This window comes from Tachyglossus aculeatus, chromosome 3 (assembly GCF_015852505.1).
Source record: "Tachyglossus aculeatus isolate mTacAcu1 chromosome 3, mTacAcu1.pri, whole genome shotgun sequence".
Lineage (NCBI taxonomy): Eukaryota > Metazoa > Chordata > Mammalia > Monotremata > Tachyglossidae > Tachyglossus > Tachyglossus aculeatus.
The window spans coordinates 26,831,603-26,848,232 of NC_052068.1; the positions used below are offsets into that span (position 1 = coordinate 26,831,603).

The 16,630-nt window shown below is 43.3% G+C and overlaps 1 protein-coding gene across 2 annotated transcripts in view; it reads right to left on the reverse strand.

Moving 5' to 3' along the window:
• AP3M1 (adaptor related protein complex 3 subunit mu 1) overlaps window positions 1-16,630 on the reverse strand; it is a 37,072-nt gene that overhangs the window by 2,898 nt on the left and 17,544 nt on the right. For both annotated transcript variants that reach the window (XM_038743915.1, XM_038743914.1), the window contains exons 2-8: window positions 11,742-12,017; window positions 9,485-9,656; window positions 7,466-7,603; window positions 6,467-6,552; window positions 5,996-6,129; window positions 3,588-3,795; window positions 578-722 (exon numbers count right to left, since the gene is read on the reverse strand). In XM_038743915.1, coding sequence (XP_038599843.1) covers window positions 578-722; window positions 3,588-3,795; window positions 5,996-6,129; window positions 6,467-6,552; window positions 7,466-7,603; window positions 9,485-9,656; window positions 11,742-12,014 — 1,156 coding nt within the window. In that variant the 5' untranslated portion in view covers window positions 12,015-12,017. The remainder of the gene's footprint in view (window positions 1-577; window positions 723-3,587; window positions 3,796-5,995; window positions 6,130-6,466; window positions 6,553-7,465; window positions 7,604-9,484; window positions 9,657-11,741; window positions 12,018-16,630) is intronic.

Below are 16,630 nucleotides of genomic sequence, written 5' to 3' on the forward strand. Positions count from 1 at the left end.
TCAGCAGGACACAATAAGCAGGACATAAGCGCTTGTACTTCCCAAGCGCTTAGTACCGTGATCTGCACACAGTAAGCGCTCAATAAATACGACTGAATGAATAATAATCATCACAATAATGATAATAGTATTTAAGTGCTTACTATGTACCAATCAATCATTTATTGAGCGCTTACTGTGTGCAGAGCACTGTACTAAGCGCTTGTACTTTACTGTACTGTACCAGGCACTGTTCTAAGCACTGAAGTAGATACTAGAAAAGCAGGCTGGACACAGTCCCTGTCCCACTTAGGGCCCAGTCTTAATCCCCATTTTACAGATGAGAGGACTGAGGTACAGAGAAGTTAAGTGACTTGCCCAAGGGCACACAGCAGACAAGTGGCAGAGCCAGGATTAGAACCCAGGTCCCTCTGACTCCCAAGTCTATGCTCTATCCACTAGGCCACAATGTTGGGCTCAGGTCAGTCTAACTGAATGCCAAACAGGATGGGAAGAAACCAGGTTGTTTCTGGCATGAGAATATCCCGACCCGGAGCAGCTCTCCCCTGCCTCAAAACGCTTCCTCCGAGTGACCCACCTGAAATAGCTAGTTGCTGGATCTTGAACTGAATATTTAGACTTGGATTCTCTTCGGGTTTGGGGGCTCCAGATTGTAAATTCACCATTCCCTTAAGACCTGGGAGCTTCTGCGGGGCGATTTTTCCAACATCCCACGTTAACACCTTTACAAAAAAAGAAAACACACACACACACACACACACACACATGCAAATGATCACCAGGAGATTTTCAAAGTTAATCAAATTAGACCAGAATTCTCTATTCCAGGAGTTCTATGTTGTGAAATACCCTCACGGCTTGGGTATGCGGTTGTTGAATGAGGGGCACTATTCACAGCAGGAAACAAAGAGGAACCCACAGAAACTCCTTACCATCAGCTTTGAAGCATTCAGTCAGCTTGACCCTGCCGTTCCTTACCTCACAGATCTCCTACTACGGCCTGGCCAGCACACTTTGTTCCTCTACCGCCAGCTTGCTCAATGTTCCCTGATCTCATCTATCTCGCCGCCAACCTCTTTCCCACATCCTCCCTCTGGCCTGAAACTCTCCCCACCTCCATATATGCCAGACCACCACTTTCCCCACCTTCAAAGCCTTAATAAAGTCACATTTCCTTCAAGAGGCCTTCCCCAATTAAGTCCTCTTCTCCAGCTCCCTCTGCCACCTGCATCGTCTATGCACCTGTATCTGTGACCTTCCCCCCCGCCGCACTTGTGTCCATATCTATAAATTATACTGTAAATTAATTTATATTAATATCTGTCTCCCCTTCTAGACTTTACGCTGGTTGTGGACAGGGAACATGTCTACCAACTCTGTTGCATTATCATCATCATCATCAATCGTATTTATTGAGTGCTTACTATGTGCAGAGCACTGTACTAAGCGCTTGGGAAGTACAAATTGGCAACATATAGAGACAGTCCCTAACCAACAGTGAGCTCACAGTCTAAAAGGTGGGCTCACAGTCTAAAAGATTATACTCTCCCACGCCCTTAGTTCAGTGCTCTGCACGCAGTAAGTGCTCAATAAATACCATTGATTGACTCATTTTAGTGGATGTGTGGAGGAAGGGAGGCATTTCTGAAATACTTTCATATTTTCTCTAAGAAACCCAGCTGTGCATTTCCAGCAAGAAGCCCATTTATAAAAAGTGTGTATCGCTTCACGGAGGCCTTGAGGAGTGGACTGTAATAATGCCTCTAGGCAGCATTATATTAGAGGGAAAAGAGGCTCAACTGTTAATAAGATTCAACTAAAAATCAAATACAGTGCTGACTGACCTCTGGTTAACTAAGGGACCGTTAGCACCCCCCACCCCGCCCTTCCCTTATTCAATGCTAAAGAAGTTGTCCAAAAATCGGAGTTACACCTAGATTCTGGACCCTGGCAGACACTACCTCTTTGCTTTTATTTTCATGTCTGTTTCCCCCTCTACACTGTAAACTCCTTATGGACAGGCTCTCTTCCTCCCTTCAAAGCCCTACTGAGAGCTCACCTCCTCCAGGAGGCCTTCCCAGACTGAGCCCCCTCCTTCCTCTCCCTCTCCTCCCCATCCTCATCCTCCCGCCTTACCTCCTTCCCCTCCCCACAGCACCTGTATATATGTATATATGTTTGTACGTATTTATTACTTTATTTGTACATATTTATTCTATTTATTTTATTTTGTTAATATGTTTTGTTTTGTTGTCTATCTCCCCCTTCTAGACTGTGAGCCCGCTGTTGGGTAGGGACCGTCTCTATATGTTACCAACTTGGACTTCCCAAGCGCTTACTATAGTGCTCTGCACACAGTAAGCGCTCAATAAATACGATTGAATGAATGAATGAAAGTGTTCAATAAATACCACTGATTGATTTGCTCTTCAGCTTTCCACTTGGCCCCAAATTACCTTCAGCTGAGCAGTAAGCCTGTTTATCACATCCTGGAAATGGAGACTGATTTTTAATTAATGTATATTAGAAATTCCCAGATGGTTCCTTTATCTAAACTTGGGTCCAATAGCACTGAAAGCAGTTCTGAATGAAAATTTAATTTGGGAAACTCTACTCGGTAAGCTTATTAACATTTTGCCTTGAAATTCATTCATTCATTCAATCGTATTTACTGAACGCTTACTGTGTGCAGAGCACTGGACTAAGCGCTTGGGAAGTACATGTTGGCAACAGATAGAGACGGTCCCTACCCAACAGCGGGCTCACAGTCTAGAAGGGGGAGACAGAGAACAAAACAAAACATATTAACAAAATAAAATAAATAGAATATGTACAGATAAAATAGAGTAATAAATACGTACAAACGTATATACATATATACAGGTGCTGTGGGGAGGGGAAGGAGGTAAGGCGGGGGGGGAGGGGGCTCAGTCTGGGAAGGCCTCCTGGAGGAGGTGAGCTCTCAGTAGGGTCTTGAAGGGAGGAAGAGAGCTAGCTTGGCGGATGTGCGGAGGGAGGGCATTCCAGGCCAGGGAAATGGATTCATCTTGAACCAGAACTCTGGCAGAAACTATTTTTTTTAACCAGAATCAGGTGAAAGGGGAAATAAGTATACACTGAATTTCAGGATTGGCAATTAAAGTTTTAATTTTTATTTCCAGGCACACTTTTTGTTGATTTGGCCACCGGCTTCACTTAATAACCAAATCCAAGTTAAAAAGTAATTTGAAACATGCCAGAGTGATCCAAAAAAACCCACGCCACCAAATAAAAAATAAAAAAAACCCCAAGCATCTTCAGCAAGATAGCTGGATCCCATGTGGGCAGTTTGTTACAAACAGAAAGTATTTGCCCCACAAACCACAGCTCATCTTAGTTTTTTGATGGGATTCTCATGTTTGACAAACCAAACTGACTTCAGAAAATTAATGGCACACACACGGAGGGTTTTGCCAGAGTTTTTGATACTTGTAGGAAAGAAGAGAGCTATTTGACATAATCACCACTGTCATTATGATCATTCTGGATAAAGGTCTGTTGGCCAAGCATAGGGGCTGACATTAAATCAGTCCTCAAAAGAGACATACCTTGGTGACTGGATCAAATGTGTAGCTGCCTTGGGTTGGAGAGAGATTCATATTAAGTACAGCTTTTGGCATATGAACCGTCACTGTGATTCCTTCAATTGTTTTCCCCATATTTTGTTTTGGTCCAACCGTAACATCAAATCGACCACAGGAACTGTTTTCCTTAAAGCTGATGTTGTGTTTGACGTACACTGGAATTGCCACCAAACTAAAGAGAAAGATGGTATTAGGAGGGCAATCAGATAGATACCTTGTATATCAGATACATAAGAAGAAGCAATGCGGCCTAGGGAGTCAGAAGGACCTGGGTTCTAATCCTGGCTCTGCCAACTGTCTGCCATGTGACCTTGGGCAAGTCACTTGGCTTCTCTGAGCCTCAGTTACCTCATGTATAAAATTGGGTTTGAGACTGTGAGCCCTATAAATACCATTATTATTATGTGGGACTGGGTCCAACCCTATTAGCCTGTATCTACCCCCAGCGCTTAGTACAGTGCCTGGTACTTATTAAGCACTTAACAAATACCATACTTGTTACTGTTAAGGAACAGCGTGGCTTAGCGGAAAGATAATAGGCCTGTGAGTCAGAGAACCAGGGTTCTAATTCCGACTCCGCCATGTGCCTGCTGGGTGACCTTGGGCAAATCACTTACCTTCTCTGTGCCTCAATTACCTCATCTGCAAAATGAGGGTTTAATACCTGATCCTCCCTCCTGCTTAGGTTGTGGGACAGAGACTGTCTGTGACCTGATTGATATCTTGTATCTTCCCCAGTGTGTAGAACAGTGCTTGGCACACAGTAAGCACTTAACAAACACCACAATTATTATATACTCCCTAAAAGAAATAAGGCAGCAGAAAATGGCAGACTATGACTAGACTGTTTTCTAATCCTAAAAAGGGGCTATGGAAATGGCAGTTTTCCCAAAGCCCAGTTAAAATTGTGCATAGTAGCTTATAAAAAATGGAGGCTGAAATGACAGTGGTTGAAAGCAAGGATTCTGGGGTCAGCTACTGTGTTGTCAGCTGAATCCGTTGGGTCCTTTTTTAAAAAATGTAAAATGATACAAAAAGACATTCATGCCCTCAGAATAGGAGTGCAAAGCCTACATTTCACAGTGACAGACGTTTCAGAAGGGCCTACAGGTTAAGGCTAAGGATATTCATTAGCCTTTCTCTCATTTCTTGGTTTACTGGAAAAGTGATCCCCTCGATAAAGCCGCCATGGGGCAAATAGCTAATAAATACACCACCATTGCAAAATACAAGAAAAGGGAAGTCCTGTGCCTTTGCTCATCATACTGATCATAATAGAAGCCTTGCAGTGGAAAGGGGTGTTCTAACCAGCTGCTCCATTTTAGATCTAAAGCTTTGCTATATAAGCTTATTGTGGACAGGGAATGTGTCTGTTTACTGTTGTATTGTACTCTCCCAAGTGCTTAATACAGTGTTCTGCACACAGGAAGCGCTCTTTAAATAGGACTGACTGGCTGAGACGGCCAAGAAATAATTCCCTGGTACCTGAGCCCGACCGTGGCCCCATACCCTTCTTCCCCATTTCTGCATCGTAGCATCTTTCATCTCAATCCAGATTACAGAAAGACGCACATTAGGTCTGTCTGAGAGGGGAAGTTCTAGGAGAGCCCATGTTGTGTGTTTTCCAGTCACCTCTGGTTATACTGTTACAAGGGGAATTTGGATAGGATCTCAGTAAATCTGAGTTTCCCTCAAAATGGACCTTCCAGTCGTAGGCAAGTTTGGAAATGTCTGTCTTTCCCTTTGGTAATTTCCAAAGAGCTACTGTCTCTTTGTGAACAGAGCTTTCCCCACAGACAGATATATACCTGTTCCTACTCTAGTTAGCTGAACGTGTGGGCCTGAGGCAACCTTTAAGCTGAAGGCCAGGAGTTGTGAATGTGAAATTAAGGGGAGAAGGAGAAGAAAGTAAAAGTGGATTGATTGTGTTATGTCCCCAGGGCTTTTAAAGCACTCACTGTTTGAGTTACCCACATTTCCAGTGCACACACTCCAAGCCACTCTCTCCAAGCCACTCTCTCGGAATGGTTCAGTTTGACTCAGTTCCGGACATATGCAGCAGGCAGAACTACTGGGGCTTGGGAGAGTTCCCTATGCCTCTGAAGGAACCCCTTGTCGGGTAATTCCCCTGGCCACCAAAATGCTGCCCTTGCTCTGTTGCTTTCACTAAGGTGTCTTTTCTGGAAGTAAAATTTCTCTTTGCCAACTTGAGCCTGGTGGCTGGAGGCGAATATCAGCCCTGACTACATCCAAAGGTACTCTATGGGGTAAATGACAAGCTACCAGGACAGAAAAAAAGCAAATTAAATTAGGCAGACTGGAAGTTCCAAGTCTCATTTCTTTAGCTAATATCATTAGCGATTGCAACGTACTTTTGCGAGCTGACGCGGTAGGAGATCAGTCGAAAGCTTCCATCTGGAGGGATAAATGACAAAACTCGTTCGGATTCCCAGCGCTTAAACCGAATACAAGGGTGGAAACTGACATCATCTAGAAGCCTTGGATTCTACAGAAAACATAAAAGATACGGACCCACTTCCATTACGTGTTTTTAATATTGAATTCTAAAACAAACATTATAGGAAGTTGTTCCTCTTTATTTTTCTTTATCACTTCTGGATAAGTGGGAACACTCTACGTACACAGCACATGGTTATACAGCAACAGTTGCATTAACGATGCCTGGTCTAAACCTCCAAATTAACCATTTCCCAGACTTTCAGTCACTTAACTCAGTGACTTCCCGGAGAAGGTCTGGCATTCATACAGCCCTGGCACGTCACCTTTAGAGAAGGAGGGCCTGTTAGCATAAAAATAGCAAGAGCTATGACCCCGAAACTCACCATGAAGGAAAGGGAAAGATCAGGCATTCCAGACAGCTTGATGCAAGCATCGATAACTCCTTGAATTTCTGCAAAGACTGTGGAACCTGAATAAATAAAAATATCAATGGTAAATTGGAAAAACTCTGTCCACGTCCACTGAACCTAGTACTATATACTTCGTTGAAGACAGTTCTGTACTTAGCATAACTGTGGGTACCACCCCCAGGATATTAGACTTCTGGAAGGCTTTGAGCCACTTTAAACCAATCAAAGGAACAAGGCTGCAACTGAAATATGGTATGTTCACCAGCTCGAACAGCTACCAAGTGCCGATCACTGTGGGTACTGAACGTGTCTGTCAACTCTGCTATGTTGTACTCTCCCAAGCACTGAGGACAGTGTTCTGCACACACTAAGTGCTCAATAAATACCATTAATTGACTGACTGCCACTGCCAATACCCACTTGAAGCTGACGATGCACAGGAAAATGCACACTTCTCTAATAAATCTTAATCGGCTCCCTGACTACGAAAAGATTATGGCTAACTTCTTTCCAATTGCAAAACAAGTATTTGCTAATGAAGTGCAAATAAAAGCTAGAATAATAATAATAATTATTATGGTATTTGTTAAGCACTCACTCTGTGCCAGGCACTGTACTAGCGCAGGAGTAAATACAAGCTAAATGGGTTGGACACAGTCGGTGTGTCACGTGGGGCTCACGGTCCTGATCTCCATTTTCCAGATGAGGGGACTCAGGCCCAGAAAAGTGAAGTGACTTGCCCAGGGTCACCCAGCGGAGAAGTGGCAGAGCCAAGGATAGATCCCATGACTTTCTGAATTCCAGGCCCGTGCTCTATCCACTACGCCATGCTGTTTCTCTAAAGCTTGGATTTAAAATGAAGAACCTATTGTCTTTTGTATTAATAAGGGTACCTTACTTTCCATTTCCCATGCAACTTGCCAATGAGAAACAACTTTCCCGCGCAAGTCAATAAAACGCCTGCACTTTTACCTGATTTGTCTATAATTGCATCTATTTCTTCAATGACATCAAAATAGGCTTCATTGTTGGTGTACTTTACACCAGCCCGGCGCCACGGAATGTTGGAGAGCTGGCCGGTGGGGAGGGTTTCTCCCACATTACTGCTGCCTGGGAAACGAGCAAAGGAAAACGTTAGAACCACCACACAAAACGGCATTGGAAGTCTTTATTCCTCCACACTCCAAACTTGGCTATTAAACAGAGTTCCTGCTTCACCCAAAATGTACCGTTTTCTCTTTTTTTTAAATCAAGACAGGGGCTGACGCATCCAAAAGAATGTAACAAATTACAGGAGGATAGAAACAGACCTCCACCCGCTTTCCAAACCGGCACAAACACATCTGCTGACCTTCTAGGGAAATATGCCTTCTGGAGGTTAAGGGTAGTAAAATCCCAGTAGCTGGACAACAAAACCTTAATCCACTGCCACTACGACCAAAAGGGTTGTTTCAGAACCCTGTATTGTGACACCACCTCAATTAAAGCCCCTGTTGGACTGCCAAAGTGGTAACTAGGTCTTCATCAAATATGGGGGCACTGCATCAAAATGGAGCCCTACAGATCAGGTACTAAGATTTGAAACTGAGGAAGAACCTGTTCAGGCACTTTCACTCTTTAAAGCACAGACTGGTAACATGGACATATACACATACACATATCCATGTAGTTAATGAGTCATCTATATGAAATGTGTGCCTACAGTGCTGTCTAACATTCCGCAGGTTGCAACCCTCAGACAGAATTCCAGCCCTTTTTCACTAATTAATGTAACTAAGTGCAGCAATTTATGAACATGTATTATGCTGTTTCTAAAATGACCACAGACTCCAAATTGCTCCAGTAAAAGCTATATGAACATATTGCAAGTTCTGAGGTGGTAGCAAGTGCTTTGCAGTACAGCGGCTCATATTTTCTAAAGTTTTTTTAAACCCTGGCTAGTGTACAGATCTTGTAGATTAGGAAGGGACATAATATTTGGACATTGTGTTTCTTAAGTGCTTCACATGCTCTGGATTCTTACACAATAGTAAAAGTGCTGCTGTCACCTGAAGGAGAGTCCAAATCGCCACTACTGAAGCACTTTGAGATTTCAAAGAGAAATAACACTTCAAGTTGATTATTAGTCCCTGCTTCTGAGAAGGATTAGCTTTAGCTAAAGAATAAAACCTTTTTCACTATCCAGAGGGTGGTTTTAAAACACGGGAATCAGTGTGGCCTAACGGAAAGAGCACAGGCCTAAGAGTCAGAGCATCTGGGTTCTAATCCCGGCTCTGCTACTTGTCTGTTGTGTGACCTTGGGCAAATTACTAAATTTATCTGTGCCTCAGTTACCGCATCTGTAAAATGAAGATTAACATTACAGGAGGTTGTTCCTTTTTATTTTTCTTTATCACTTCTGGATAAGTGGGAACTCTACGTACACAGCACATGGTTATACAGCAACCGTTGCATCAACGATGCCTGGTCTAAACCTCCAAATTAACCATTTCCCAGACTTTCAGTCACTTAACTCAGTGACTTCCCCGAGAAGGTTTGGCATTCATACAGCCCTGGCATGTCACCATTAGAGAAGGAGGGCCTGTTAGCATAAAAATAGCAAGAGCTATGACCACAAAACTCACCATGAAGGGAGTGGTTTTAAAATACGGGAAGCAGTGTAGCCTAATGGAAAGAGCACGAGCCTAAGAGTCCGAGCATCTGGGTTCTAATCCTGGCTCGGCTACTTGTCTGTTGTGTGACCTTGGGAAAATTACTAAACTTCTTTGTGCCTCAGTTACCTCATCTGCAAAATGAAGATTAAGACTGCGACCCCAATGTGGGACAAAGACTGAGTCCTCCTTGATTACTCTGTATCTAACCCAGAGCTTAGTACAGGGTCTGGCACCTAGTATGAACTTAATACCACTTAAAATAAAATTGTACAGTTATTTTCTGCTATCCAAACATTACCCTGACCATCTTTATTTAAAGTTATGAACTTAACCATACCTGTGATAGAATTGACGACAGAGCGTAGAATTGTTGGGGGTTTAATAAGTTCTTTCAGGATGTTGGACTCAGTTGCGAGTGGAAATCCATTATCTAACATTTCCTCCAAGAGCTCATAAACTATGACCACATTGTCCTTAATTGCAGTCTCTGAACATTCACCAAAGTAATCCTAACAAAATGTACATAAAATTTCATGAGTTTTTATTAATATTGAGGATTGCAATAAATGTGTGGGCAAAGTAAACGAAAAAAAAAATATTCCTGATTCATTATGCTCTTCAACAATTTTGATTACCATATGCTTACAAGGCCTACTATATTATAAAATGACATTTTACGAGCAACTTAAAAATGAACTCTGGTTTCTCTTTAATACTGTAATGAATACCATTAATTGATCTACGCATAGAGAAATAACTGTTTGTAAAGCATACCAATCAGTATTTTAGATACAGAGTTGATATTACTGATGGCGAGATTTTAACTCTGAGTGCAGATGGAACTGAAAAGACCCACGTATATCCACTACTGCCTTTCACAATTGCACCAGCCCCTTGTGTTTTCAACCTACTGTGCCTGATTTGCTTTCTTTTCTGCCTTTTGGTATCCCAACATTTCCAAAATTTGGGCTCCAGGATAGTCACTCCTTTTCTAATTGCTGAAAACCAGGCCGGACTGTCCATTGCTGTTGTTTTCCAGGAGGGCACAGCTCTGCCCCATTAAAGCCTTATTAAAATCACATCTCCTTCAAGAGGCCTCCCCTAAGCCCTCATTTCATTTATTTCCTCTATGCCCTTGGATCTGATCTGTACCCTTTAAACACTTGATATTCTCCCCACTCTCAGCCCCATCGCACTCTTGTACATATCTGTAAGTTATTTCAATGTTTGTCTCCCCCTCTAGACTGTAAACTCCTTGTAGGCAGGGAATGTGTCTACCAACTCTATTATATTGTACTCTTCCAAGTGCTCTGCATGAAGTAAGCACTCAATAAACATGATCGACTGATTCCTTGATTCAGGCAGGGCTTCATCACACTACTAAAATATGTGTTCTTCCTTCCTTGCTTAGGGTCCCCCTCCATCTATTCACCATTTGGCAGGTATCTGGATAAGTGGCCATTAGCCAACCTCTTCAAATTTACTGGGTAATGACAAGAATTGCAAGACTTCTTTATCGGTGACCCTTCCTTGTTTGTTTTTGAATACAGCACATAGTATAAAATGCTGACTGAACTGCTCAAGAAGCTAGATGTGACGTCTGTAGTAGGTCCAGATCTTGCAATTGGACACACTACAACTGTTTTGTAGACCTTAGGCTTGGCAGGCAGCTTGATGTCACATTGCTAGAGTGGGAGGCCAACCTCCCAAAATGAACATGCTGACCCTGCTTAATGTTTTCAGATTTGTCTATCCATGACTCTTGAGCAAAGAGAGGGTTAGGTAGAAGTAATGCTGTCACTGAATTCTGCTAGCCCCTCAGCAGAAATTTTGGATTTTGTCCCGGGCTTGACGGGTTCTGGCTGGAACACATTCTTCAGTTGAATGTGAACAGTTGAACCGTAGCTCTTGCTGACTACACAAAACAATTTCCGTGTAAACAACATATTTACAGAACACGTTCATCCACGTATTGCAGCTCCTTTAAGATGTGTTTAACCTGATGAGCCGGAAAATTTCTCAGAGGAGCAGAAGCACATTCTAACACCAACTTCCAGGTTTCTTGTTGCACCCTGAAGCACAACTGAAGAGAACAGGTTGAACAAGAAAGGAACTATCATCCCACTCTGCTTTACTCTATTAGTGATGCGAAATGGGTCAGACAAGTCACCTTCAACACAATCAATCAATCAATCGTGCTTATTGAGTGCTTGTGTGCACAGCACTGTACTAAGGGCTTGGGAGGGTACAGCATCACAGTTGGTAGACAGGTTCTCTGCCCATAAAGAATTTACAAGCTCAATTCAGATGAGATTGGATCTATCATCATATAGGAGTCTTATGATCTTGATACATTCTTATTTCCGTAGCTGCCACAATATTCACACCTCAACTAATTATGCAAAAATGAACACCTAAAGTATTGTCTAAGAATATATCAGAAAAACCAAAATGTAAATTTCACAGAAAGTACAAACAGAAACCGGAAAAAGAACAACACTCATTTGGTAATCGTTAATCCTTACACGCCCAATTAACAGTCAATTTGCCTAGAAATAAAATGGAAAAACCCGAAGAATTTACTAGTAACAAACCTGGAAAGTGTCAGCAACCCGGTGAAGGAACTCAATTACAAAAAGAGGTGGCACTTCACTCTGAATGACGGACACAAAAAAAAGCTTATCCCTGTAGATACTGATGAGGTAGTGGTGAGGTGTTGAGATTACAGGTGGCACATTCTCAACATCAGCAGCTTTCTCCTGAGCTTCAAAGAAATAGTCACAGACTGATTGGCTCACAACGCTTTTCCAGTGCTTCTCCAGGAATATGTCTCCCGAGCAGTTGATGAGAAACAAACTGTGGATCATTTTCTGTGGGAGGAGACAGAAGGGTAGGCTTGAGTTTTAAAAAGTCACCGTCAAAAAAAGTACATATTAATCATATTAGTTTCTTCTTTATCAAAAGCACAGTCCACATATAACCAAACCTTTTAACTTGTCCAATTACTCTAGAATAACAATAATTATGGTACTTGTTAAGCACTTACTAGGTGCCAAGCACTGTTCTAAGTACTGGGGGAGATGCAAGTTAATCAGATTGGACACAGTCCCTCTCTCACAAGGAGCTTTCTGCGTCCTCATTTTAAAGATGACATAACTGAGGTGCAGAGAAGTTAAGTGACTTGCCCAAGGTTACAAAGCGGACATGCGGTGGAACCGGGACTATGGCCCAGATCCTTCTGGCTTCCAGGCCTGTGTTCTATCCACTAAGCCAGGCTGCTTCTCAAAATGACGTCAAAATGATTCTCCAAATAACACATCTGGAACAAAGATAACCACCCTAGAGGCCCATTCTGCTGGTTAATATGTCATAATAATGATGGCATTTATTAAGCGCTTACTATGTGCCAGCACTGTTCTAGGCACTGTGGTGGCTACAAGGTGATCAGGGTGTCCCACGGGGGGCTCACAGTCTTAATCTCCATTCTTCAGATGAGGTAACTGAGGCACAGAGAAGTTAAGTGACTTGCCCAAAGTCACACAGCTGACCATTCATTCATTCAATCGTATTTATTGAGCGCGTGCTGTGTGCAGAGCACTGTACTAAGCGCTTGGGAAGTACAAGTTGGCAACATATAGAGACGGTCCCTACCCAACAGTGGGCTCACAGTCTAGAAGGGGGAGACAGAGAACAAAACAAAACATATTAACAAAATAAAATAGAATAAATATGTACAAATAAAATAGAGTAATAAATACGTACAAACATATATACAGATATACAGGTAGTGGAAAGAGCACGGGCTTTGGAGTCAGAGGTCATAGGTTCGAATCCCGGCTCCACCACATGTCTGCTGTGTGACCTTGGGCAAGTCACTTCACTTCTCTGAGCCTCAGTTCCCTCATCTGTAAAATGGGGATTAAAACTGTGAGCCCCACGTGGGACAACCCGATCACCTTGTATCCGCCCCCCCAGTGCTTAGAACAGTGCTTGGCACATAGTAAGCGCTTAACAAACGCCATTATTATTATACAGGTGCTGTGGGGAGGGGAAGGAGGTATGGCGGAGGGGATGGAGAGGGGGAGGAGGGGGAGAGGAGCCTGGGAAGGCCTCCTGGAGGAGGTGGAGCGGAGATTTGAACCTATGACCTCTGACTCCAAAGCCCGTGCTCTATCCATTGAGCCACGCTGCTTCTCTAATCGCTGCTTGTCATCCTTGAATGTTAAAGGCAACACAAACGCAAAAGTATTTTAGTTCGTAAAAGTACTTTAAAGCTAATCAAGTCCCTGAACCATCTGCTTTTTGTGAAAGGGAAGATCTACTAAGATTGAATGAGTAGTTCAACTTTCATGCATCATTCAGACACAGGCATTTCTACCGAAGCAGGCAATCCAACTGTCAGTAGTTGTAGGAGATCTGTCCTTTTGAAACTGGGCTGAAGCCATACCTGTTACCTAAAAGCTGCTGAAAATGTTTCCCAAATTGACAAGCGAGTAGTTTAAGAAGTTTTTCAATAGTGTTTTCCTGGTATTAACATATTTTCAGTACGGCCACTGGAGTGTTAGTAAATAAGTGTATTTCCCCCTTATTTACAAGCAATTAACTACATATGAAGCTAACTTCAATAAAAGAAGTGTGGGACCGATTATAACAGGCACTGCCTATGTTTTTAGTCTTAAAAATAACAATGATACTAACAATTATGGCATTTCTTAAGCACTTACAATGTGCCAAGCACTGTACTAAGCACAGGGGTTGATACACTATAAGCAGATTGGACACACTTCCCCACCCCACATGGATCTCACAGTCTTGGCCCACACAGGGGCTTTTAGAGTAGGATTATTTCGGGGCAGAGTCATTTTTATCTGCGGGTCCAAATACCACAGTAACCCCAAGATCAATCAATCAATCAATCGTATTTATTGAGCGCTTACTGTGTGCACAGCACTGTACTAAGATGCCCAGGTCTATGGCAGAGATTGGCTGTAGGCAAATGGCTACAACTTTACAAGGTATTATGTGCCAGGCACTGTACTAAGCGGTGGGGTAGAACAAGGTAATCAGGTTAGGCACAATCCATGATCCATTTGGAGCTCCCAGTCTTAATCCCCATTTTACAGATTCATTCATTCAATCGTATTTATTGAGCACTTACTGTGAGCAGAGCACCGAACTAAGCACTTGGGAGAGTACAGTACAACAATAAGCAGACACGTTTCCTGCCCACAACGAGCTTACAGTCTAGTCTTGCAGAGGAGGTAATGAGAAGCAGCGTGGCTCAGTGGAAAGAGCACGGGCTTTGGAGTCAGAGGTCGTGGGTTCAAATCCCGACTCCGCCAACTGTCAGCTGTGGGACTTTGGGCAGGTCACTTCACTTCTCTGGGCCACAGTTCCCTCATCTGTAAAGTGGGGATTAAGACTGTGAGCCCCACATGGGACAACTTGATCACCCTGTAACCTCTCCAGTGCTTAGAACAGTGCTTTGCACACAGTAAGCTCTTAATAAATGCCATTATTATTATTATTATTATTAATGAGGCGCAGAGATGTTAAGTGATTTGCCCCCGGTCGAACAGCAGACAAAGCGCTGTAAACTGGCAATTATATAAGCCGGAAATGAGAACACAGGTCCTTCTGACACCCAGGCCTGTACGCTACCCACTAGACCTCGCTGCTTCTCTGCCAATACACTGTAATCTTTCTTTTTCGATTTTCCCTTGAATCATAATCAGCACCTGGAAAACTTGCAACGTCTGACTTCGGCAGAGAGCAGGACATTCAGAAAGGTCAACTTGAGGAATCTTGTTCTCTTCTGAGGGCGCTGGGTGTCATGTGACAAACCGATTATATTCAAGGTCTTTTTGAAAGGTGCATTAGGACTTACACAGTTCAGGGTACTGCACTTGTAAGCCTGTCTTTCACCCAAGAGCTTGAGGAAAGCAGCGTGGCTTAGTGGACAGGGAATGGGCCTAGGAGTAAGAAGGACCCCCAATCGGAAGGACCTGTGTTCTAACTGGCTCTGCCGCGTGTCTGCTGTGTGACCTTGGGCAAGCCACTTAACTTCTCTTGGCCTCAGTTACCTCATTTGTAACCTAGGGAGTAACTGTGGTTCATTTGTTAAGCACTATGTGCCAGGCACTGCATTAAGCCCTGGGGGTAGGTACAAGTTTATCAGGGTGGACACAGTCCCTGTCGCACAGGGGGCTCGCAGTCTTGATCCCCATTTTACAGATGAGGAACCTAGAACCCATGATTTTAATCAATCAATCAATCAATCGTATTTATTGAGCGCTTACTATGTGCAGAGCACTGTACTAAGCGCTTGGGAAGTACAAATTGGCAACATACAGAGACAGTCCCTACCCAACAGTGGGCTCACAGTCTAAAAGGGGGAGACAGAGGACAAAACCAAACATACTAACAAAATAAAATAAATAGAATAGATATGTACAAGTAAAATAAATAAATAGAGTAAAAAATATGTACAAACATATATACATATATACAGGTGCTGTGGGGAAGGGAAGGAGGTAAGATGGTGGGGATGGAGAGGGGGACGAGGGGGAGAGGAAGGAAGGGGCTCAGTCTGGGAAGGCCTCCTGGAGGAGGTGAGCTCTCAGCAGGGCCTTGAAGGGAGGAAGAGAGCTAGCTTGGCGGATGGGCAGAGGGAGGGCATTCCAGGCCCGGGGGATGACGTGGGCCGCAGGTCGATGGCAGGACAGGCGAGAATGAGGTACGGTGAGGAGATCAGTGGCGGAGGAGCGGAGGGAGCGGGCTGGGCTGGAGAAGGATTTTAGAGTGTGAGCCCCCTGAGGGACAGGGACTGTGTTCAACCTGATTAACTTGTATCTACGCCAGCGCTTAGAACAGCACCTAGCAAATAAGTGCTTAACAAGTACCATAATTATAATAATTGTTTATCGGGGGTTATCAAGCGCATAAATGAAGCGGCGTCAACAGAAAGGGCTGTGGAGGAGTGGCTCATGAAATGTTATGATGTTTGGACTTTGATATAACAGAAACTGCAGTGGTAGCAGTAGACGGCATTTAGTGGTACTATGGATTAGGTGTCCTAGTTTTGATGTGGACAGATGGATTAAATCCACCAATCCTGCTGCAGAAATTCCAGTTGAAACTTTAGTTAGATACCATTGAGAATCACAAGTGCGATGTTTTCATCTCAGCATAAAAGTTAACTTCAGTAAATCCAGATTGTTGGTCTATCTACCTTACTGTGCTCCCCCAGGGACCTGGAGAGCCACCCATATAAGCAGGTTCAAACAGCTTTGATCTTAGAAGCCGTTCTTTCCCCAGAGGGACTAAACTGAGAAAGAAAGAATAGTGGTCTAGTCTAAAAACAAGATTGAAGAGTCCTCTTCTGGGGCAAGACATCACTTTTCCAAAACTAAGCATCAAGACAACCAGGGGAAACAACTGTCTGAAAGCCACTGAATTGATCGAGGATCAATGTGTTAAGTAT